Here is a 23,301-nt window from a genome sequence, read left to right on the forward strand (position 1 = left end):
CTTCTGGAGCATTAACATTGCTTTCCAACCTTGCCATTTGTCTCTCTCCTTTCCGCAGCTCTATTTATTTACTTTATTCCAGATTTCACCAATGGATTCCATTTTGTTGATTTTTTTCTTTGCTTATTTTCTGTTTTTCTTCTTTTATTGAAAGTGAGTTTTGTGAAAGCAGAAAGTGAGGCTGCCTTAATTTCCACTGAATCCTAAGGTCTAGACCAGTTCTTGGGCCATATCAGATACTCTGTAAACTCTTATGGAATGAATGACTGATGACTGGATGAATGCACTCTGATTAAAAAACCTGAGAGGGGGGAAAAAAACCAAGGAGGAGGAGGGATTTCCACTCACCTGTACCACACCTGTACAGGAATCCAAAAAGATGCAGCCTTTGGGTTCTTTGGATATTTTTTCATCTTTGTAAAAATTCATGATGTAGGAGTTATCTGGCAACTGAGTCAGCTGGAAGTAGCGCTTTTTGAAGGACTAAATAAAGGAAAAGATACACAGAGGTAGTGCCAATTGCCGTGCGCCATTTGAGAAATTAGAATTTTTCCAATTCCTTCAGGAGGGCTACATTTCTAGGGCACTGTTCTAGAGAACAGCATCCTCCTTTCTCATAAATAAAATATGACACGAAACATAAACCTAATGCAAATGACTCTCCTCTGTGCTGTGACCGAAGGAGCGGGTGTCAAGAAAACTGGCAGAAACAAAGATGAGTCTTGATGTCTCCTTACCCGAACAGTAACGGTATTGTTCACGGTGCTGTTGAAATTCCCCTTGTAGAGCCAGCCAGACTTGAAAACTCCGGTTCCTCCCGCTGCCCCACCACCCTTAGATGATGAGTGGGAGGTGGTATCCTGGAGAAGAAGCACCGTTGGCATGACCGCAATCTTGTGAATCCCAGATCTTAGACCCTGCACTTAAAAATGAACCTCCTCTTTCTCTCGTTGGCTCATCTTAAATAATCCTGTTCCATTTCAAAACAAATGTGACTCATTTGGACGAAAAGTCCTTATGCAAGTAGGGCTAATCTGGTCAGAATGTGTTAATCTGGTCAGAATGTGAAATGCTCTAGTGAAAGACAGGAACTAAATATCCTCCCATTTTAAACATTTCACTTTCAACAATGTACTTACTTCATCCTTATCAGCATCTTCATGGTCAACCTCAAAGGAATGTGAAGGAAGTTTCTCTGGTTTGTATTCTGCTCTGGTATGAAAAACAAACAAAAAACAGTTTCTGATTGGTCATTTGAGACATGGCTTTCGTTTTCCACTATTCCCTGGGTAACAACTCTTGCGCTTTTTATGTAAAATAACGTAATCAAGTGAGGGTCCTATTTCCTTTGGAAGTATTAACGTTCCCCTACACCATTACATCTTATTTCAGGCAAAGAAACCTCTTATTTTCAAACCACGGAGTTAATATTTATTCAGATTGACACATATCTTCTCGAAGGAGACGAAGGAAAGCAGGACAGTTTTAAAGGTTTAGTGGTTTCTATTTTTCTTCGTCCACATTCTGCAGTGGAATATGAAGTATAAGGGTACCTCTTAAGGATATGGAGATGAACATTTGAAAAACCACGTTCCTGAGAACCAGTCTGTGCTCCGGCCACTAGGGTGCGCTGTTCTCCTAACCGAAGTCTCCACCAAAGAACACCCTCACCTAACCTCGTGGAATTGCGTTCACAACTGTGAATACAATTGTGTTCATTTCCTTGGTGCATTTCCTTGGCAGCACTGGAAGGCTGACCAGCCCACAGCAGCAAGAGTGTGCACCTGGTACTATAAATGGTGAAACAGGACAAAAATAAACTTCCCTTGGCTTGATTGTATTTCACAACTCAGGGCTGAATGAAGGGGTGATCAACAGTATGCAAGGTTCAGGCGCTCCTTGACACCTAGCTAGAAAACCCTACATGCAGAATTTGCGTGGAACACTTCTGTTTTTCAGGGTGATTTATATTGTGTAGAAGCAACCTCAGAATCTATTGAGAAAAAAATCCCAGGGTGCTCATTCAGTTATTCCTATCACAAATATTTTCCTATGTTGATGGTATTCTATATAGAAAGGGGCATGACCAATGAGTCTTTATTAAAGCATGCATAAAATTACCAGACTGGATTCACACAGGGATTCAACGCCTTCAGATGGGTCCAAAATATTCTTTACCTTCCCTGGGAAAGACCTGAACATGCCCGTTCCCGGCTCACAGCTGGGCAAGGTGGAGCAAAGAAAGAACACTGACCTCATTATTAAAAATGGAAAAGCCTGAGATCAGAGCCACAGTCTCTCTCCCTGACAAGAGAATTTTTTCCAAGTGTGGTAAAAAGTACAGAATAGGAAAATTACGATTTTAACTATGTTTAGTGTCCAGTTCAGTGGCACTAAGTACATTCACATTATTGTTACCATCCTCACCACAGCCCATCTGTAAACCTTTCTCATTCCCAAAGTGATACTGTATCTGTTAAGCAACAGCTCTGCATCTCTCCCTTCCCCCACCCCTGGTAACTACTGTTCTACTTTCTGTCTCTATGTATTTGACTACTCTGGGTACACGATGCAAGTGGAATCATCCCATATGTGTCAGTATATGTCTGGCTTATTTCACTCACTGTAAAATGTTTTCAAGGTTCACTCATGTTATGGCATGTATTAGGATTTCATTCCTTTTTAAGGCTAAATAATATTCCACTGTAGTCTAAAAAGTGTTCATGCCCCCAAAGTAGTTTCCACAATGGCATCCTAGACTCTACAAATGAGGACTCTCTTCCTGTAGATGCCAGACACACATCTGTTGTGATGCTTACCCAAATCTGTTACTTGCATACCTGTCTTACCCTCCACCAGATTACATGTTTCTGCTTTTTTTAAAAAAAAGATTTATTTAATTTAGAGAGAGAGTTGAAAGCGCATGATTGGGAGGGACGGAGGGAGAGAGGGAGAGAGGAGCTCAAACAGACTCCCCACTGAGCTTGGAGCCCTACACGGGGCTAGATCTCATGACCTTGAGATCAAGACCCTGAGATCAGGACCTGAGCCAAAACCAACAGCTGGACTCTGAATGGACTGAACCACCAAGGCATGCCAGATGACATGTTTCTTTTTTTTTAAAGATTTTTATTTATTTATTTGACAGAGATCACAAGTAGAGGCAGAGAGGCAGGCAGAGAGAGAGGAGGAAGCAGGCAGATGACATATTTCTTAAAGCCAGGGCCTTCACTGAAGTTCCACCTACACCTCCCCCAGCTTTGTCTTTTCCTTCTGTAGAGAAGCTCAATACACATTTGCTGATTGCATCATAATAGGCAAGGTAACCAAGGAGATGACATAGTGAAAGAATGCAAAATGGTAGCATTTAAAACTGTTCTTTGAAGGCATTTTGGTGATGCTAAAACACATTTTTTGGCGATTGATATCCTAAGATGCACCTCTAATGTGTTAAACAGGTTTCTAAAAATGGTCTTATTACTATTGTGAATTTATCTCATAAATTCAAATTAATGTAAGTTACTTGCTACCAAAATGAATAACCAAGAAAAGTAAAGCTATTCTGGGGTATATAGTCGTTGGTATTGGGTATTAAAGATGTTATCTGGGGTCTTCCTTCAGCCCTAGTCCTGATTTATTTATCTATTTTGTGTGGGTTGTGCAGTCTTGATATAAAATTCCAAAGCCCATAGGTAAGTAGTTGTAAATGGTAACAGGCTTATTTAAAAGCCAGAACTTGAAAGAACGGTGGTAGGGAATGTGTATTCTAAGATTATCTCCACCCTAGTTTCTGGCACATGGTAAGCAAGTAATAAATGTCTGTTCATTGATGTATATTAACTTTACTCAAATGGGTGTGCATTACTCCAAATTCCAGAAACATATTCGTACATACATAACATTCTTCCTCCATGACTTATCTGCAAGTTCGAAAAAGCTCAAAAATTTCTAAGATAACAGAACGTTTGTACTGAAGTCTAAATATGTACTAAACAGCATACTGCTTTTTATTAAATTATATATGTGTGTAATCAGACATTTGTAAACAAATGCCAGAACTCCACAGTCTAGTCTAGTCTCTCTGTTGTACTGAGAAGAAAGCAAAATCCGTAACAGCTACTCACGTAAACACACAGGGCAAGAGGTGGGATTAGAAGCCCTATTTCCAAAATGCTACTTCCTGTATGTAGGATAAATTAATCCAAACCAGCTTTAATAAGCATAACAAGCAAGACTGTAGCCACTGCTCTCTTCTAAAGGACGCTGGTATACCTGTACTCCTTGCCCCTTCTTACAGAGCTTTAGGGATACTCAAGCATACCTGTGCCCATTGCCCTTAGTGTTAACTTGTTCTGCCTCTTTGGGTTAAGGTCAAGTTTATGTGAAGGCAGACCCAGTAGCAGAGGACAGAGTTATTTTAAGACCAGTGGGAAATTTTTCCTGTCATACCCCAAAATATCCCTTTTCTCCTTAACAATATCTTGACATTCCTGAACAAAGAGTAGTTCCTTGCACTTGGCAAAATAAAGTCCCTAAACACAACTCTTCCCTCTCTCTCTCAATCCGCAAGACGCAACACATTGCTTGAGATTCAGAGCAGATTCATAAGGTTGATTTCAGAGCAATTACTCCAAGTAATCTGTCTGCAGAGAGGAGAACATGAATGTTCCAGGATTCTTAAAATAATGGCAGGACAGTGAAGAGAGTATTAACAAAACATCCCAAGGAAACATAAAGGAAGGTGCAGGAAAAACAGGGAGAGGTAGCAAAACCAAACTTGAATGTGGAATGTTGACACTGAGCTCAGGGGTGGTCCTAGGCTATATGCTCATTATTTCTTATTAGTCTCCCTTTGACCTTGACACTATTCTCTCTTTCTGAACTTCATATTCTGCCCTCTTCTGCCAGCGTAATGTACCCATTCTTCTCTTTCTTACAAAACACCAGTTGGACAGGCATTTATTCTTGGTAACTGTGGATCACAATAGTGGCCATATACCTCAGTGATTGATCCATCGATCTACCTACCTAACTACCTGTCTCACATTTTATTTGTCCATTCATCCATTGATGGACCTTTAGGCTGTTTCTATGTCTTGGCTATTATAAACAATGCTGTAGTGAACATGGGGGTGCACCTATCTTTTTGAATTAGTGTTTTTATTTTCTTTGGATAAATACCCAGAAGTGGAGTTACTATGTCACATGGTAGTTCTATTTTTAAATATTTTAGGGACCTCCACACTGTTTTGCATATGGCTACACCAGTTTACATTCCCACCAATAGTCCATGAGGGTTCCCTTTTTGACACATCCTCACTATAACTTGTTATTTCTTGCCTTTTTGATACTAGCCACTCTAATAGATATGGGGTGATATTTCACTGTGGTTTTGATTTGTATTTTCCTGATGATTACTTGAATTTCCTAATGATGAGTACTCTTCATGTACTGGTTGGCCACTGTCTGTCTTCTTTGGAAAAAGGTCTATTCATGTCCTCTGCTTGTCTTTTAGTTGGATTATTTTATTTTTTGCTATTGAGTTGTATGAGTTTTCTGTATATTTTGGATATTAATCCCTTATCTGATACATGATCTGCAAATATGTTCTCCCATTCAGTAGATTGCCTTTTCATTATGCTGATGGTCTCCTTTGATATGACTTTTTTTTAGTTATTTTTATTAACATATAATGTATTATTTGCCCCAGGCATACAGGTCTATAAATCATCAGGCTGCTGTGAAGTTTTTGAGTTTGATGTAGTCCCACATGTTTATTTTTGCTTGAATGCAGTCAGATCCAAAAAACTCTTTGTCAAGACAAATGTCAAGGAGCTTACCACCTATATTTTCTTCTAGGAGTTTTATGGTTTTAGGTTTTATATTCAAGTCTTTAATCCATTTTGAGTTAATTTTTGTGGATAGTGTCAGATAGGGCCTGGTTCCATTTTTTTGTACGTGTCTGTCCAGTTTCCCCAACACCATTTATTGAAGGATTGTCCCTTCCACATGGTATATTCTTGGCTCCTCTGACATCGTGTTTTTTTTTTTTTTTTCCTTTCTTGTCTCCTGCAAATCCCAAATTCAGTGCTGATTTTTTTTGTGTGAAGGCTTACATTTTACACTCTAGCCTGAAATAATATTTCTCTCCAGTATCTTCCTATGAACAGACACTTAAAAAAGCGAGGTTCTCAAGAATTAATAATAACACAATTTCAAGTTTAAAGAATAAAAATTAGGGATATAAACACATGCTTCTCTTTTCACTCTGCCATAATTACAAGTTTTTATTTTGGAGCCTCAGCAACCCATAAAAAGAAATGATCAGTTTAAACTGGTAGCAGACATAGGAGAATTCTCCTAATCTAGGAGACATGAATATGATTTACTTCTAGTAGCCTCTGAAGGCCAAGTAAATGATCTGTTTCCACTACTGACCTAAATATGTGTAGTCCTTGATGGGGAGTGCTTAGGCTTTGTAAAATCATTTTGAAAATAATTTTTCTATTCAGTGTTACAGTCTTCATCATTTCAGGGGAGGTGTGAGGATAATATTCTGGAACTTCTTATTTTCAGTTTGAATACACATAGTTCATTAAAATCTCCTATTTTGTGGCAATATTATTCTTCCCCTTCTCGGTATCGACTTCCACTTTCTTTAGTCAGTTAAGGGAAATTCTCAACAGTATTTTGGTTATGTTTGTCTCATTTCTCCTGAGGTTTCTTCATATGCTCCATGAGAATTCTAATTCGACGATGAGATCTAGGCTGTGTTGTCACGGGAGGTGTTTCTTCTGTTGTTTTAATAGAGAATGAGTACCATGAAGGTGAAATCTTTCATTTATTTCTTTTGCTTGAGATCATCATGGACATAAAAAAAGGTGTGTGGGGACAAAGCCACTGAAGATTTCAACAAACCTTGATCCCAGAGTCCTGGGATCAGAATCCTGGGATCAAGCTCGGCATCAAGCTCTCTGCTCAATAGGGAGCCTCCTTCTCCCTCTCTCACTAACCCCCTGCTTGTGCTTTCTCTGTCAAATACACAAATAAAGTCTTAAAAACAACGACAACAACAACAATGATTTTAATAGTCCTGAGGTCAGCAGGAAGGCATATACTTAGGAGGGCAGTAAAATGTCACTTACTACAATCTCTTAATTCATATAAGGTCTTCCAACCACTTGGACTCAGCTTCCAAGCTGTAACCGCTTCTCCTAACAGTTTTTAGAAAGAGGAAGTCTCGATGTTAAAAAATGCTTTGCTTTTCAGTTGTGCCTACAAAAAGTGTGTGACTAATGTGCAGACATTCCAAATACAGTAATTACTCAGGAAAGCCTAGCATGTGGTGGGACCTTCCCAACATGAAGTTAGAGGAGGTTATCTATCAGGAGTGACCTGAATTTAAAGGAATGTTCAGAGACTTGGTTAAAGTTAATATTCACTGGTTTGCAAAAAAAAAAAGATTTTGCTGTTTTGGAGGAACACTGTTTTGCTCTTAGTAATGCAACTGAAAAATAAATGGCCCCTTTCCCCTCCGCGTTTTTTTTTTTTTTTTTCCTTTTTGTATACTCACTGCTACAATCCCATTTTCCTTAGAGTAGCTCAGGTGATCTTTTAAAGAAGGAAACTGGATCGCATCACACTAGGTTAAAATTTCCTCAGGCTTCTGTTGTGTTGAGAGTGAATCCAAGTTCATTTCTAGCACCTTCCAGCTCTCTCATCTTCTTCCACGGTTTCATTTTACTCCAGCTTTTCTAACCATCAGTTCCAGCCTCTCCATTCTGCTCAGGAGACCATGCTGGTTCCCAAGCCAGGGTGCCCGCCCTTGCTCTTCCCTCTGGGACTCCTTTCCAAGATCGTGTGCTGGTAGCTCCTGTTCCTTAATATTTGAGCTCAGGTGGCACCTTCTTTGAGCTATTCCATGTAGCTCCTTCAAATTCTGTATTCAGGAGTTAAGAGCAGACTTTCCAAGTATCCAAGCCTGGAAGAGTTGTTTCTGGGGGCAGAGGAAATCTGGGCCAATAGTGCCCAAATCTAAACCGTGTGTCCACTAGAAAGTTAGATGTAATGTGTATCTGCTCGACATACCCACTTGACGGAAGGGCTAGTAACAACCTCCCTTTTGACTAAGTGTTTTTCTGGTTTATTTGCATTATTGTAGTTGGATGACCCAATGCATTAGGGGATTCCGATTCATTGCAGTTCTTTCACTTGAGCCACTCCAATCCCAGACAGGAACGTTGTATTTCAAAATTTGCCATTCGCTTAGTTTATATATCCAATAAGTAGTTATTGCACACCGACCATGGGCCAGGAATTCTCTCAGCCTGTAGGGGATTCTGCAAAGAAAAGTCCCTGCCCTTTGGGGATTTTTGCTTTACCGGGGGACAAAGAACCTGAATAAATGACTACTTTAGTTCAGGAGTAGGTCAGGCAAGCTTGTCCATGACGGCGACATTTGAACAGGTGCAAAACAAAGACATCTTCTCCTAAACACTTTCTTTCCCCAGAGTACAGAAAAAAAATAACTATTTATTTTCCCTTTTTGCTGTTCTTAAACATATACCACTTCTGTGGAAGTTGTTTATTTTCATGACTTTTGATATCACAGCATGAAAACACATGAAACCAGTGGCAAATCTGAACGTTAAATGCAGAATATAGTCAGAAAAATGTTTTGGTCCAAGCTGTTCCTTTCTAGTCCTGTTACACCTGCTATTGAAATGACAGCTCACAAAAGAGTGATACAACGACACTGTAAGACTTTGTTTAAAAATTAAATAAGAATAATTTCTATCTCACAATTGATTCTGCGCATATACAACACAATGTTTGTATGTTGTTGAATAAAATGTTCTATCGTGACAATTATTTTTAAATTTTATGAAATATACTTGGACACTAGATTAACACACATGTATTCATAAACAATGGTAGAACTTAAGCAGAAATCATATTTTGTATATGGAAACACCCAAGGAATACTCTTGATAGGTTCTTACTGGGGTAACTGTCGGATGTCTCCAGAGTACTGTTCATATTTGTAGTTGACCACATACCATTGGGAACTGTAAAATTTACAAGCCTGAAAGAAAAAAAAAAATGACAATTAAAAATTATCATTAAAAAGATCAAATGCCCTGGCAAAAAGCACAGCAAATATAGTTCTTGTAATCTCTGGGGTATTACTAAGGTGACTATGTCAGCAATTTTAAGGTAGGTAAGGGCTTGCTCACTATAACCATTTTGTATTTTCAGGTGAAACAGAGCTCGGACCTTTTCCAGACTCTTGGACGAGGAACTACTCAACATATTTATTCTATTTTACGCCATCAAGGAAAGCTTAATTTAATCACCCAATGAATCATCCCAGATACATTGCTAACGTCAAGCACTGTCATTTTTCAGCTTTCCTTAGCAACCTCCCATTATTTAACAGTTCTTAGTGGTAGAAGATATTATTTCTATGTAATCTTTTCATCGTACTTTTAGCCCATTTCTGCCCATTCTTGAGTCAGTAACTTATCTTTTCTCTTCTCTGTGTCAGCGGTGTTGTCAATTTGAAATCAGTTTTTCAGTTTTACCTCAGTGTTTTCTCAGGGCTGGCTTTCTCCATGATTACTCATTGATTTTTATAAATATATTTGAATAAAAGAAGATCAAAACTTGATATGTAAATGGATGATTTTGCAGTACTTACCGATGGCAAATATTTCCCAAATACCTACCAGGCACCTAGCAATGTAATGACCATAGTAATGGGGGTTTCACTAGGTGTCTTTTTTTTTTTTTTTTTTTTTTTTGAGAACATGCTTGAGGTGGAGAGGTAAGGGGGGTGAGGGGTAGAGGGGTGGGGGGGTCAGACGGAGTGGTAGGTAGAGAATCTTAAGCAGACTCCACACCCAGCATGGAGCCCCAAGTGGGGCTGGATCTCATGACCCTATAATCATGACCTGAACTGGAATAAAAAATCAGATCCTTAAGCCACTGAGCCACCCAGGCGCCCCTCCCTAGGTGGCTTTTAAGATTCCTTTTGATTCTAAAACTACATGAACCTGGGGATTCAGCAGCTGACATGAAGATTACAACGAGATCTTGTCTCCTCCAGTGGAGAAAATGAGGAACAATGTCTCCTGCAATGTGAGAAATAAAGATCTATGGTTCTTTATTTCAGGAAGGGGACAGGCAAGGAGTTCTGTATGAGAGAAAACATATGGGGCGTGGAAGTGCTACAAGCAAGGGAAACACTGGCACGGTCTTTGTAGAAACAGAAAGTGGGAGAGAAGGGCCCTGAAGTTGCGGCAGAAAGGTTGATGGAGAGCACTGGGTGCAGGCAACTGGCTCAAGAGGCAGAGAAAGGCAGGGCGAAGGGAGAGTAGTTGGGTGTCCTCAGCAGCTCTGGACTTCTCTGGCCTCGAACTTTCTCGGTGCCATGACTTTATTTGTTCCGGGAAGCACCCGCAAATGGGGGATAGGGGCTAAACAAGGCGTGAACCTGGGACCAAGACTGGAGTAGGAGAACGTTGGCAGAGAGTAGTGGAGAAAAGTGGCAAGACAAATGGACGTGGATAACTGCAAGGGGAATTCAGGAGATGGGGGTGGGAGAGGGGAAAGGGAACATTTAGCTAAACCTATTTAGCTACAATGAAATCACTTAACTTGCGATTCCTGAGCCAATTCTGCAAATCGCATGTTTCTGGAAAGAAGAGGAAAATTAAGCCCTGATAGGCTCCTTGGCTAAAAAGTTCTATCTTCATTTAGATAAAGATGCCAAGGATTCAGGCAAGGAGCATATGGGCATGAGGCATCCCACGGTCATGGGGACAAAGCATTCATGATCACAGTTCTTTTTCCTCTTACTGCCTTTTCCCTATTTCTGGCGATAGCTCTCAAATGCAACAAAATATATTTAGAAACGGAAAACAAAAAGCATAAAACCTACTCCCTTTTTGCATTCCCTTTCAAACTTTTTTTTCTGGTATATAGTTTTACCTGGTCCCCCTCTGAGTGTATATTTGAACTTGAATGTTGTTTTTTTAAATTCACTTAATGGCATATTCTATATATTTTTACATTGGCTTTCTAAATTTTATGACCATTTTAAATAGGTATAATAAAATATTGTATCCAAATTTACTAATCCAGTCTCCTAGTTTGGGAGGTCATTCATTCATTCAGCAAACATCACTGAACGCTTACTGGGCTGTTCCAGGTGATGTGAATACATCGGTGAACAAGGGACAAAAAGGCATGCTCTTTTGAAACTTATGCCCTTGTGAAGAGCTGGTCAATAAACACAAAATAGTATATGTTGGAAAATGGCAATGTCACGTGAAAAAAAAAACAGAATGGGGTACAGATAGACTTGGGGAAGGGGGACAATTTAATAGAATGTTTAGGGTGGGTACTGCAGAGATGTTAACATTTGAGGAAAGACTTCTAAAACAGGACAGAGTGAGATGGTTATTATAGCTCTACAAATTTTGTGCCATTGTAGAAAATATGCGGTTTTTTTTAAATAAAAATGAGTCTTTCATAAAAAATGAAAATTAAAAGAAAACACAAGTATTCAGAGTATTTGTTCATGCAGTTGGTTCCTATCCTCTCTCAAGTCTGACCCATTTGTGGTTATTTTCTTAGGATAGAGTGCTCAAAGTATTTTAAGGATTCTTGGTAAAAACAAACAAACAAACAAACCTGCCCAAACAAAGTGCATTTGTTATAAGAAAAAGGTAAATTGATGGTACATGTCTGAACTGGGATTTACACAGCTTTCTTTTTGTTCTGGAACTAAACTACTAATATTGACTTTCAACGTGACTTTAGGTCAAATCATGTCATTTATTAGGATCTCAGATTTAGCTAGTGAACAACCAGAATATTAGATTGGATTGAGAAATCTCTGTCCCATAATATCCATCTCTACCCTCCCTAATCGGAAGATTTTAATGGGACAAAGATGCACTGGTTTACTCATTACCCTTTCTTACCACTGAAAGTATCTATGTTTAGTTCCCATAAACATGTATATTTCATGTGTATTTCACATGATAATGTGTCACCATGATACACAATGTGTCACAGGCTTAACTGAATCTGAGATATGTACGTCCTGAATCCCACCAACCCAAAATGAATGTGGAAATTTCTTATATTACTACAGTAGCAAAGAAGTACTTGTTTTCTGGTTTGGAGTGGCACTCAATGGTTAGATTCCACACTATTAGGTGCTTTACATAGGATTTTTTTTTTAAAGACTTTATTTATTTATTTGACAGACAGAGATCACAAGTAGGCAGAGAAGCAGGCAGAGAGAGAGGAGGAAGCAGGCTTCCGGCTGAGCAGGGACCCCAAGGTGGGGCTCGATCCCAGGACCTGGGATCATGACCTGAGCCGAAGGCAGAGTCTCTAACCCACTGAGCCACCCAGGTGCCCCTTTACATAGGATTTTAATGAGACCACTATGAGATTTTATATCTATTTTATAAATCACAGAGGCAAGGAGAGGCTCAGATCATTGCCAAAGGTCCTACACAAGATAGAATTGTAGGCACATCTGGACCATCATTCCAGATGTTTGTGTGGCATTTTTGCTTCTGTCTTGGAGTCAGACAGACCTGGTTTTGCATTTTGGTGTTAGCTGTGGGATTTCAATTAAGTAACTTAGTATCTCTCAATTTCTTTATCTGCCTAAATAATACCAACTTCATAAGGATCTAATAAGAAACTTCCCATAAAGCATCTAACATAGGGTAAGTACTTAATAAATACTTGCTTTGAAAATAACCAGTTTCCCAGCATGTTTGACTCAGTGTATAATTCACATTCACAAGAGTTGATAAAGCATCTAGTTTTTCTTGATTTATGATGTACAGTTTTGGAGAGATATATTAGCTCTGATTATCAAAGAAGTCTGCTTTAACCAAATTCCTTCTGAATTTATTTGCTATGTTTCACATATCTGATGGTGGGCAAATGAAGATTGGGAGGGGGTGGAGTAGAAGATCCTTAAAAATCCTTCTAATTCTGTGATTTCTTGGATTCTGAGAAAGCTAGTGCATTTTACAAACACATAAATGTTTCTCTTGCATAGTAATGGCATTTTGGAAATGTTATGCATAGAAAATTATTCTCTATTCTTTGTTCCAGCCCAAACAGTCATTCTCATTAAGAACTATTTTAATCATGACTACAACCCCTCTTTGTCCAAAAACTAAGCTGAAAGGACCTGTTGCAAATTCAAAGTTCCAGGCTACCACTCTGCTTGTTACAGCAAGTGTTCCATTTCCCCTTTACTAACTCCCTAGCCCCCGACACGGGTTTCAAAATGCCAACTGCTTATCCTTGCAGACTGCCAACACCTACTTCAAAGAGGAAGACTGAATATCCGGCAAATGTGTGCTGAGCCGGTAAATTTTTCTAAACAGCAATGCCCCAATTCACATTTTATTAATTTATTATGTTTGCCTGTTCAGCTTTTATGCTTGCTATCTCTGCTGTTATGCGTTCAGACACAAAAAAGCTGAGCAAGGTCATCATGCTCGAAGGCTTTTATGCCATTACGATAATGCTTCCTAAAGTGCATTGTGTTCATTAGTTATTAGGGATTGTTAATTAAAATGCAGATTCCTGGGTCCCACATGAGATCCACTGAATCATACTCTTCATGAGGCTCCCAAATCCATCATTCCACTGGAGTGGCGATGGGGTTGTCTGTGAACTGAAAGCATCAAGGTCCTGACTTTGTACCGTGAGCTCTAGTAATTGAGGTTACCCTCCAGCTGAAAGACCAGGGGACGTATCATCTCTAGCATGGCATTTTTATTTATAGTGGATGTTCAATATTTGTTTGAACGAATGTATTACCTATGTCCTTTTCTCTTTTAGAAACAACTAAACATGACACTGTGAAAGTTCTAAAAATCTAAATACTTTAGAAAAGATTGGGCAATTGTAAAGGACACCCTAAAATACTATAAAGAAAATATTTCAATTTTTCCTTTCCTCTTCTATTTAGAGAATCATCAGAATCAATTCAAATCATGTTACTTACCTCAAATAGCAATTTGGGTTTGGCAACATAATTTGTCCATCTCTTAAAAGGGCTGATTATTAGATTCTGGCTATAGAGGAATAAGCAGGTAATAAATGGCTTTTCAGATGCAGAATTCTTTTTCTTTCTGGAGATAGAGGTTTATTTAATCACACGGCCAGTATCTTGCCAGAAAGATGTATGTAACCACAAAAAGTATTAGTTTTGAACCTGAGTCACCACTGGGATTAATTTTGTATTTGTAAAATGATGGTGGTAATTTCACATTCATGCCAGTCTTTATTAAATTTAGAAGTAATTATTCTTATTGTATAAATGTTGAAAATGTAACATCATGAAATTATGTGAATTTAGGCAAATTATGTACTGAAAGAGTGGCTGGATAATTTATTGTCCACACTGAGACACTACAAAATGAGAGAAGGAGCTATTAGTCAGGCTCACAGGTAGAACACAAGACTATTCCTGCAACCAGGACATGGCGTCATTCAATATGTTGATATTTTAGAAAAAAAGAGAAAAAGCACTGAACGTATTTTTTTTCTTTAATTGGATCACATCTATGTATACCTTTAAGAGGAAATAATTAATTTTTGCTGTACAAAAATAAGTAGAACACGATGATTTTTTTTTTAACACTTATACTACAGTCTTGGGAAAGAAGGAAAAATGTTTGGACAAAAATAAGCGATGTAAATATAGATATGACTCAGTTTCAGAAATCATGGTACAATCCAAACAATAATGGGTTTTGGGTCTGGAGTTTAAAAATATTGCTTGATACTAGACAGTGTTACTATGGATATAAATATACATGTACAATGTAAAACAGAATGTCCTATCAAATGCCAAAATAAATGAGAATCATTTCTCAGCTATTATGTTACTTTGAATTATAGAGCAGCCTAAATTGTTATCTAAATTGGAAGCGAATCAAAATACTTGGTTTGTTTTTTTAAACTGTGTTGTATTAAGGCAGTTGAGCAAACTGTAAAATTGAACTTTCATAAATCATACCTATGCCTGAACTGGGAACATATATTCTAATTTCCCAGCGAGATCTCACAAGAAATTTGTCAGGACATGAATAATGGATAGTACTAAAAACCTTTGTAGTATTATGATCAGATTCATTCTTTTCATGTAAGGCATAAAATCTGGGTTGTAATTCAATGTGATTGGAATTTTTAGGTTCAAACTTAAAATGGGTTCATTTTAAACATTTTTATATGCCAGGGTTCCAGACTTGTACTTCTGTGTTTCCATCCACTTGTCACTCAACGTTATGGGATGATTTTTATTGTAGAAGAGGAAGCCAATTTAGAACCAGGAGAGTTTTTTATATTTGGAAGCTAAACTATTATTCTAGGGATTTTGGTGATGAGACAGTAAGACAATAAATTTCTTCAAGGTCTTTAAACTTATTTTGTTTTCATCAGGGTTTTCTATACATTTTTATCCCAATGCTTACTAAAAAATAAATGCATTTGAATTTACTTTTATCAACTTTTGCATGTTTAGTATCTTTAGTTTATCCACGTAGTGTAAAAAAAAAAAATGGGTGATCCATTTGTCCTGACCATGACAGAAACAAAAGTATTATACATAAATAATATTAGGTCCAATATAGGACAGTAATAGATTTTGATCTCATTTTTCCATTACTTGAAGTTGCAAAATAAATATAGCTTAACTTGTAAATTCACTTTTAAAAGGCACACACAAAATGAAAAGTCCCGTAACCTCAAACAAGGACTTACAGTGAACTAAGGACCCCATTCTTCAATACAGAAACAAATTTTTTTTCTATTCATACTAATTTTATTAAGAAAGGATTATGGGAGTGCCTGGTGGCTCAGTCGTTAGGCATCTTCCTTCAGCTCAGGTCATGATCCCAGGGTCCTGGGATTGAGCCCCACATCAGGCTCCCTGCTTAGAAGGGGAGCCTGCTTCTCCCTCTCCCACTCCCTCTGCTTGTATTCCCTCTCTTGTCATCTCTCTCTTTATCAAATAAGTAAATAAAATCTTAAAAAAACAAAAAAGAAAAAAAAGGATTATGGCTTTTTTTCTGATCTGGAGATTTTTTTTTTAGGTTACATTTTCCCAGATAGTTTTCAGTAATTAAAATTGTGCAGGTAGTTCTGATGCTTTATCAAAGGTGTTGGGTCAACAGTGAGGAAATCATGCTTACTGTGCTCTGGTGGAAAGTGAATGAATGCATTAGAATCATTCCCTTTGCTGCCTAATGATTCAGAATCAGAAAACGGCATTCATTTTTACTTAATTTGTACTGGTAAAAAAAAAAAAAAAAGCCAAAATCATTATTAAACACTTATTCTTATTTCGGGTAAGTTTGAGTGCATCTTATCCTACATATGAGATTCAAACAGTTTGCGTAAAGTACAAAGGCACTTTGACTATAAGAATGGTTTCTTTATCAATGCCCATAACATGCAGTTCAAAATTAAACATGAAGCACATAAAATTATTTTAATTATAATTGAGAAATGGAATTCCTTATTTTTTTGAAACAGGATATATTTCATTCTAGTTAGATATATTTCTTTTAGTTAACAAAAAATGGGCAGTATAAATTACATTTTAAATCATAGCCAATCCAACTCTCCCCATAATTTTCTTTCCCATGTCTGGGAATCCAAATTCTTTAATATCTCCTTTACATCTCAATAGGATGCAGCTTCTACCTTGAATATTTATAATTTTATCTTGAATTAGTTGAATGCTATCTATCTGGGTCCCAACGGTGGAAAAGGAAGAAGAGGTGCCTCAGAGGAAGAAATTTCTTTTTTGATATTATACTCATTTGATCGTATTATTTTTAACTATAAATTTATAATTATAAATTTAATTTTAATTTATAAATTAACTTATAAAATTATTTTTAAATAAATAAATTAATATTTTAACATTTATATTTTATATGTGCATAAATTATATTTATAATTTATAAATAAATAAATTTCTATTTAATTTATAATTTATTATTAAATAAATAAATAAATTTATATAAATTTAATTTTAACAGATATATTAAATATAATTTATAATATAAATTATAATTATAAATTTACAATTTAATTATAAAATTATAAAATTTAAAAATATACAATTTTTAATTATAAAATTTCCCTTAACAAATCAAGCACTATTTTATTATATAATGGAATAGCCTACTGAACTATCTTTAACTTTAGTATGCATAGAGTATTTTGACTGAAGAGTTCAAGTACTTTTATTGGGTTTACTCTCAAGGTGCTTTGTAGATAAAGAGATAACAATGTACTAACACCTTCTTTGATAAGATAACGCATCTTTTCAGAGTTTAACCCACTGTAATCAGGTTGCTCTCACAGCCTCTGAAAATGTTCTGTTAAAGAACAGCCTATGAGAGCTACCCTACAACCCAGCAATTGCACTACTACGTACTTACCACAAAGATACAAATGTAATGATCCGAAGGGGCACGTGTACCCCAATGTTTATAGCACCAATGTCCACAATAGCCAAATCATGGAAAGAGCCCAGCTGTCCATCAACAGATGAATGAATAAAGAAGATGTGCTATCTATCTATCAATCTATCTACCTATGTATCTAGCTACGTTCACACACACAACGGAATATTACTCAGCCATCAGAAAAAGAAATCTTGCCATTGGCAATGACATGGATGGAACTAGAAGATATTATGCTAAGTGAAATAAGTCAGACAAAGAATTATCATATGATTCCACTCATATGTGGAATTTAAGAAACAAAACAGAGGATCATAGGTGAAAGGAGGGGATAATAAAATAAGATGAAATTAGAGAGGGAGACAAACCATGGGAGACTCTTGACTATAGGAAACATGCTGAGGGGACATGGTGGGGGATGGGGTAACTGGGTGACAGGCATTAGGGAGGGCATGTGATGTGGTGAGCACTGGGGTGTTGAACACAACTGATGAATCATTGAACTAGAACTCTAAAACTAAGAATATACTATATGTTAATTAATTAAATTAAAATAACATTAAGAAAAAAGAACTGCCAATGACTCTGATTACCAAATCCAGTGAATCCTCTCTTATATGATACTTTTTGGCATTTTATGTCATTGACTCATGCTTGCTATGGACTCCTTTTTAATTCTGAGAAACCAATTTCCTCTTGCTTTCTTCATCTCCCTGTCCACTCCATCTCCACCTCCTAAGCAGGGGCCTCGTTACCAGTGCCCTGCATGGGAGTGTAGCCCAAGGACCTTCCCAGCCCAAGGACCTAGCCCAAGCTGAACCTTGTCAGCTCCAGACAAGTCCCCATGGCATTCCTGGTAAACTGTTGCAGGCTCAAAGCTTCTACTTTTCAGGTGCAGAGCAATGGCCCTCCCCACCTTTCCTTCCCCCTACATTGAGACCTACCTATTTCTCTTCCCCTGGGGCATCTCTGTCTCTACATGCATGATTGCCAGTGACATTATCTCATTTGCTTCATCCTTTCCTGTCTGAGCCATCTCTACTTTCTTCTGAGCGTCTTATTTAAATCACCACAGAGCTAACCAACTAATAGCCCCACGCCGACCTGTGGGAGTAGTCGCTGCCATATTGCTCTCCCTTGCTTTCTGTCCAGTCCCTAACTTCTCTCAATTCTGTGTCTACTATCACCACTATCGCACTGCCATATGTTAGTGTAGGTCTTTAGCCCAGCTGGACTATTAAAATAAGTAGTCTTCTTTGAGTCCAGCTTCTCTTCTGTCTTATTCATCCCCTGCACAAGCAAGCCAACCCATTCTCTGGTGTGTTTTTGGCTAATTTTTTCTACCATGTGAACCTGACCTTGTTTCTCTATTTTATGGTACTACTCCAGGGATCCTCGTTAGATTGCATTGGAAAAATCCAATGGGGGGTCTGTTATTTCTTGCCTCGTGGTGAGCTCCTTAAATTTGAGGACTGTGTTATGTCCATTCGGTATCAACAACTTAGTAAGTGCTATCTTGTTGAATAATAAGCCCAGTCCAGTCTTTCATGCAGTGGACAAGGCCTTTCACGGCAGACACTTTGTATGGGATCCATAGTAACAGCATGAATCAGTGGGAGAGGAATGTTCTATGTGAAGAATTTAACCCTTTGTAAAGACAGAGTAACCAGCTTCACCCAACTGAACTCTAAAGGAGGAGCTTGTTTAAGCCACTGAGTTCACATTTGCTTCTCAGACAAGAAAAAAAAAATAATTCAATAATTAGGTAAGGGGTTGAGAGGAGAAATTTTAAGGCTGGAAAAGGTGCTATTCTGAACTTTATGAACATTATTATTTACTACAAACTTGGAAATTAACCTTGTATATACTTGTGATTTGCTGTATGAAGCCTAGTCCATAGAACAATAGTATGTGGGGTATATTTGAGATTGTGTCCTAGTATTCCAAGTTTACCCTCTGGACAAATTGAGACACTTTTCATAAAAATGGTAAGAGGTTTGTCCATGAAAAGAAAGAAATAACTTATTTGATCTTTTGGGAACTTTAATATTCCTGTTCTCTTCACCACCATCTGCCTTAATGAAATGCATGTCAAGTTTCACCTAATATATTCTTTTTTTTTTTTTTAAAGATTTTACTTATTTATTTGAGATGGGGGCAGAGAGAGAGAAGGAGAGAGAGAGAGAGAGAGAGAAAAGAGAGAGTGCATCAGTGCAGGGCGAAGCAGGGGGAGAGGGAGAGACAGACTCCTTGCTCAACAGGGACCCGGAGGTGGGACTCAATCCCAGGACCCTGACATCAGGACCTGAGCAGAAGACAGACGCTTAACCAACTGAGCCACTCAGGTACCCCTTCACCTAAAAGATTCTGTTTCAGTTGAGTTGTACTCTGTCCCTAGTTTCTGATAATCTCCTTCCCTCAGATTCACATCAGCATTTCTCAAAGATGTTTTTTAAGAGACTTTGGGAAGATGGACAGAATTTCTTCATGGTCAAATAAATATTGGAAATACTATATGTTATATTCCCTTCTGAGATAATCTCTGTGGATATTGGCAAGCTAAAAACTGAGTGTGTGTGTGTGTGTGTGTGTGTCCTGTGGCCATCCTGCAGACCTGGATTTCTTTTCTTTTCTTTTTTAAGATTGATTTTATTTATTTGAGAGAGAGAGAGAGAGAGAGAACTAGAGGGAATAGGATCAGAAGAAGAAATAGACTTCCCACTAAGCAGGGAGCCTGATACGGGACTTGATTGCGTGACTCCAGGATCATGACCTGAGCCAAACGCAGACACTTAAACAACTGAGCCACCCAGGCGCCCCAGACCTGGCTTTCAGCAGAACATTCCATGCATCTGTGAGACTGGTTTCTTCTCTGATCTCAACCATTTGTTTTGTTGGTGTTTAGTGTGGATTTTCTACCAAAGCTTAGAGATTTTTACATTTATCATCTGCTTTGAATCTGATTTGTATTTCCTGTTCAGTCTTGGGTCTTATTTCATCATTTTTTTCTTCCTAGAGAAGCCAGTATTTCTGGTCTAGAACCTACTTAAAATCTGAACCTTTCCTTGTCCCAACAACCTAATACTTTCTGGATGAGGATAGTACCTAATCTATGTGTGTGTATGTGTGTGCATGTGTGTGCACATGCATGTGTGTGTTCATATATAAAAGTAAATATGGGGGGCGCCTGGGTGGCTCAGTCTGTTAAGCACCCAACTCTTGATCTCAGCTCAGCTCCTGATCTTGGGGTTGCAAGTTCAAGCCCTGCACTGGGCTCCACACTTCAAAAACAAACAAACAAACAAACAAACAAACAAACAAATAAATGTAGACATAGATATTTGCTGCTATTCTTTTAATGTTTCCATGACTCTTAACATCCCCAAGTGTTATATGTCTTGACCAAAGTGGGGCTTGGATTCTTGCATTTGTGCTTTACTTCTTACTTCATCATTATTCTACTCCTGCAGCAGATGGGTTTCCAGAGGTTGGAGAAGGCCTTGTTGGTAGAGTAACTTGCTACAGCTAAGTACTTTGTCAGTATTTCTCTCAGTCATTCAGCTGAAGTGGTCCCTAGACCATTGCTCCCTATTGGGCCACAGGATCTCAATTCTCAATTCTCAGCTTTCATTCTCTTTGTTAAGAGAGATCCAACTGAGAGCTTAGTTTTAATTAGTCTTCTAAGCTACTGGCTTTATATTATTCTTATGTGTATATTAAAACTTTGCCATAGAAGTTTTGCTTAAGAAGTCTGCATCCTGTTTATAGAGCCCTTTAATTGCTCTCCCAATCCCCAGTGGGAGGGGTGGTGCTTGCTTTAAGACGGAAATGATTTTTTTTTTTATTTTTATGGTTATAGTTGTTGATTTTAAGCCACTTATGAGACTCTGATAAAGACGCTGCTCCCCAGTTGTTATTCTCCAAGTGTTTTCATATCATTGCTATGTTTATTTTTAGAAACACAATATTGGAATTATTCATATGCTTATTTAAAGATAAAGAAACTGAGGCAGGAAAGTTAAATGTTTATCAAAATGAAGGACATTTGTGAACAGTGAAAATATCCTCATCAGGTCAGGCTGTTAAATGAGTGGTTTAAAGGAATTTCTCAAAGGGGTCAGAGGTAACCAAATTGGTAAGGACATGGAGCTTGGGGGTCAGAGAGACCAGGACCTTAATTATGGCTCTGTGTGAAGTGGGACAAGTTAATCAATCAACCTACAACTTGTGTTCTAGGTTGTAAAGTGAGGTAGTAAGACCTATCACACAGAATGTGATATCAAAGTATACATATATGTACCATGTTTACCGATGGCTTGATGATAATTTATCATAACTTTGTGAAGTGCTTTAGTGAAATAAACCTTGTTGGGGAATATTTAGACTTCTATTAAATTGACAAGGAAGAGAATTAATAACAGATAAAACAGAAAAGGGACAGACTGTTCATTTTATTTAAACTCCTATTAAAAATATGAAGTCATTCCAGATTAAAAAAAGAAAAGAATGCTCGCTGCCTTTCAAAAGATGCTGAGAATTGTCAAGGTAGAGCGAAGTGAGAGATAATTCAAAATCAGTATTGAACTGGATGTGTTTAAATTAGATTCATGCCCGTTTGCTGCCTAGCAACCACAGTATTTGTCCTCGCCACCCCGTGGGGAGCCACAGGGCACTTAGTGCAGAGAGGACCACAAAGGTTGCTGAGTGCAATGAAGCAGGGGCTGTAAGGGAAACACGTGTTTCTACAAAACATCAATGAATTCATTTCAGTGCTGGCTTAATCCAGTTTCAAAAATCCAACCAGCGTTTCTTGAAGTGTGAGCCATTAACTATAGGCATCAGAGTTACCTGGCCAAAATGAGTGGCCCTGTCAGGAAGAGGACTGAGGGGCGTAGTCCTTCCAGAGGGTAGCTGTAGTAAAGCATCTTCTGGGCACTTAGCATCCTGGTTAAGAGGCCAGAGGCCACTGTGGCTGCATGGCAAGGGTAGGGATGCTGGATCTGTCCCAGCTCTGTGATGCTGAATACTTGCTTAATCTTTCTATAAAAATTTCGTCGTCGTCACAAATTGCTGCTGCTACAGCAACATATGTTTATAATCATTGCAAGTACAGAGCTTAGAAGTGTATCTGGCACAAAGGAAGTCGTCGATAAAGGTTAGCTGCTATTATCTACGGGGGTCAAGACTTCTTGCTAGCATAATTCCTCAGTCTTAACCCAGCTCTCTGGTGGCCATTTCTTTTTATTTGCTGTCTCCAGGCTTGACTACTCATGCTCTATTATTATCACATCATATTTGTAGCTGGAATTTGTCTTCTTCCTATCTGGGAAGTACAGGCTTTCCTTTATTTCCATCCTTAAAACCAAGCAAACTGTGGCAGTTCTCACAGGTAGTGATGGAGACAAATTAGCAGGGAAGAGAATAATTTCTTCCCAGGCTTCCTCTTCTTTCTTTTCTTTTCCTCTTTCTACTTTAGATCCATGTAGTTGAGAAAAGCTTGAGGTTCATTCATGTTGCCCAGACACATGTTCTGTGCTGAAACTTGCAACAGAAAAGTTGGGCAGATATCTGGGAACGAAGGTAAAAGACACTGTACTTGACTTCTCCTTGGAGAAGTTCTTAGGAGAAAGGAGAGGCCGAGGGTAGAAGTGAGAAAAGCAGAAATAACCACAGGCTGCAAACAACTGAAAGGTAGGAACAAAGGTAAAGGGGAGAAACTGCCCCAGGAGAAATAGCAAAACAAAGGCAAATTTTGTGGCCAATCTCTTCTCCC

At 38.1% G+C, this 23,301-nt stretch overlaps 1 protein-coding gene across 14 annotated transcripts in view; it reads right to left on the reverse strand.

Annotated features, from left to right (window-relative positions):
* The window catches only part of DOCK10 (dedicator of cytokinesis 10), a 262,830-nt gene that overhangs the window by 106,934 nt on the left and 132,595 nt on the right, over window positions 1–23,301 (reverse strand). For all 14 annotated transcript variants that reach the window (XM_032354991.1, XM_032354984.1, XM_032354985.1 and 11 more), the window contains exons 4-7: window positions 9,003–9,085; window positions 1,140–1,212; window positions 738–860; window positions 349–483 (exon numbers count right to left, since the gene is read on the reverse strand). In XM_032354991.1, coding sequence (XP_032210882.1) covers window positions 349–483; window positions 738–860; window positions 1,140–1,212; window positions 9,003–9,085 — 414 coding nt within the window. The remainder of the gene's footprint in view (window positions 1–348; window positions 484–737; window positions 861–1,139; window positions 1,213–9,002; window positions 9,086–23,301) is intronic.

The sequence above is a fragment of the Mustela erminea genome, chromosome 8, assembly GCF_009829155.1.
Source record: "Mustela erminea isolate mMusErm1 chromosome 8, mMusErm1.Pri, whole genome shotgun sequence".
In the NCBI taxonomy this organism is placed as follows: Eukaryota; Metazoa; Chordata; class Mammalia; order Carnivora; family Mustelidae; genus Mustela; species Mustela erminea.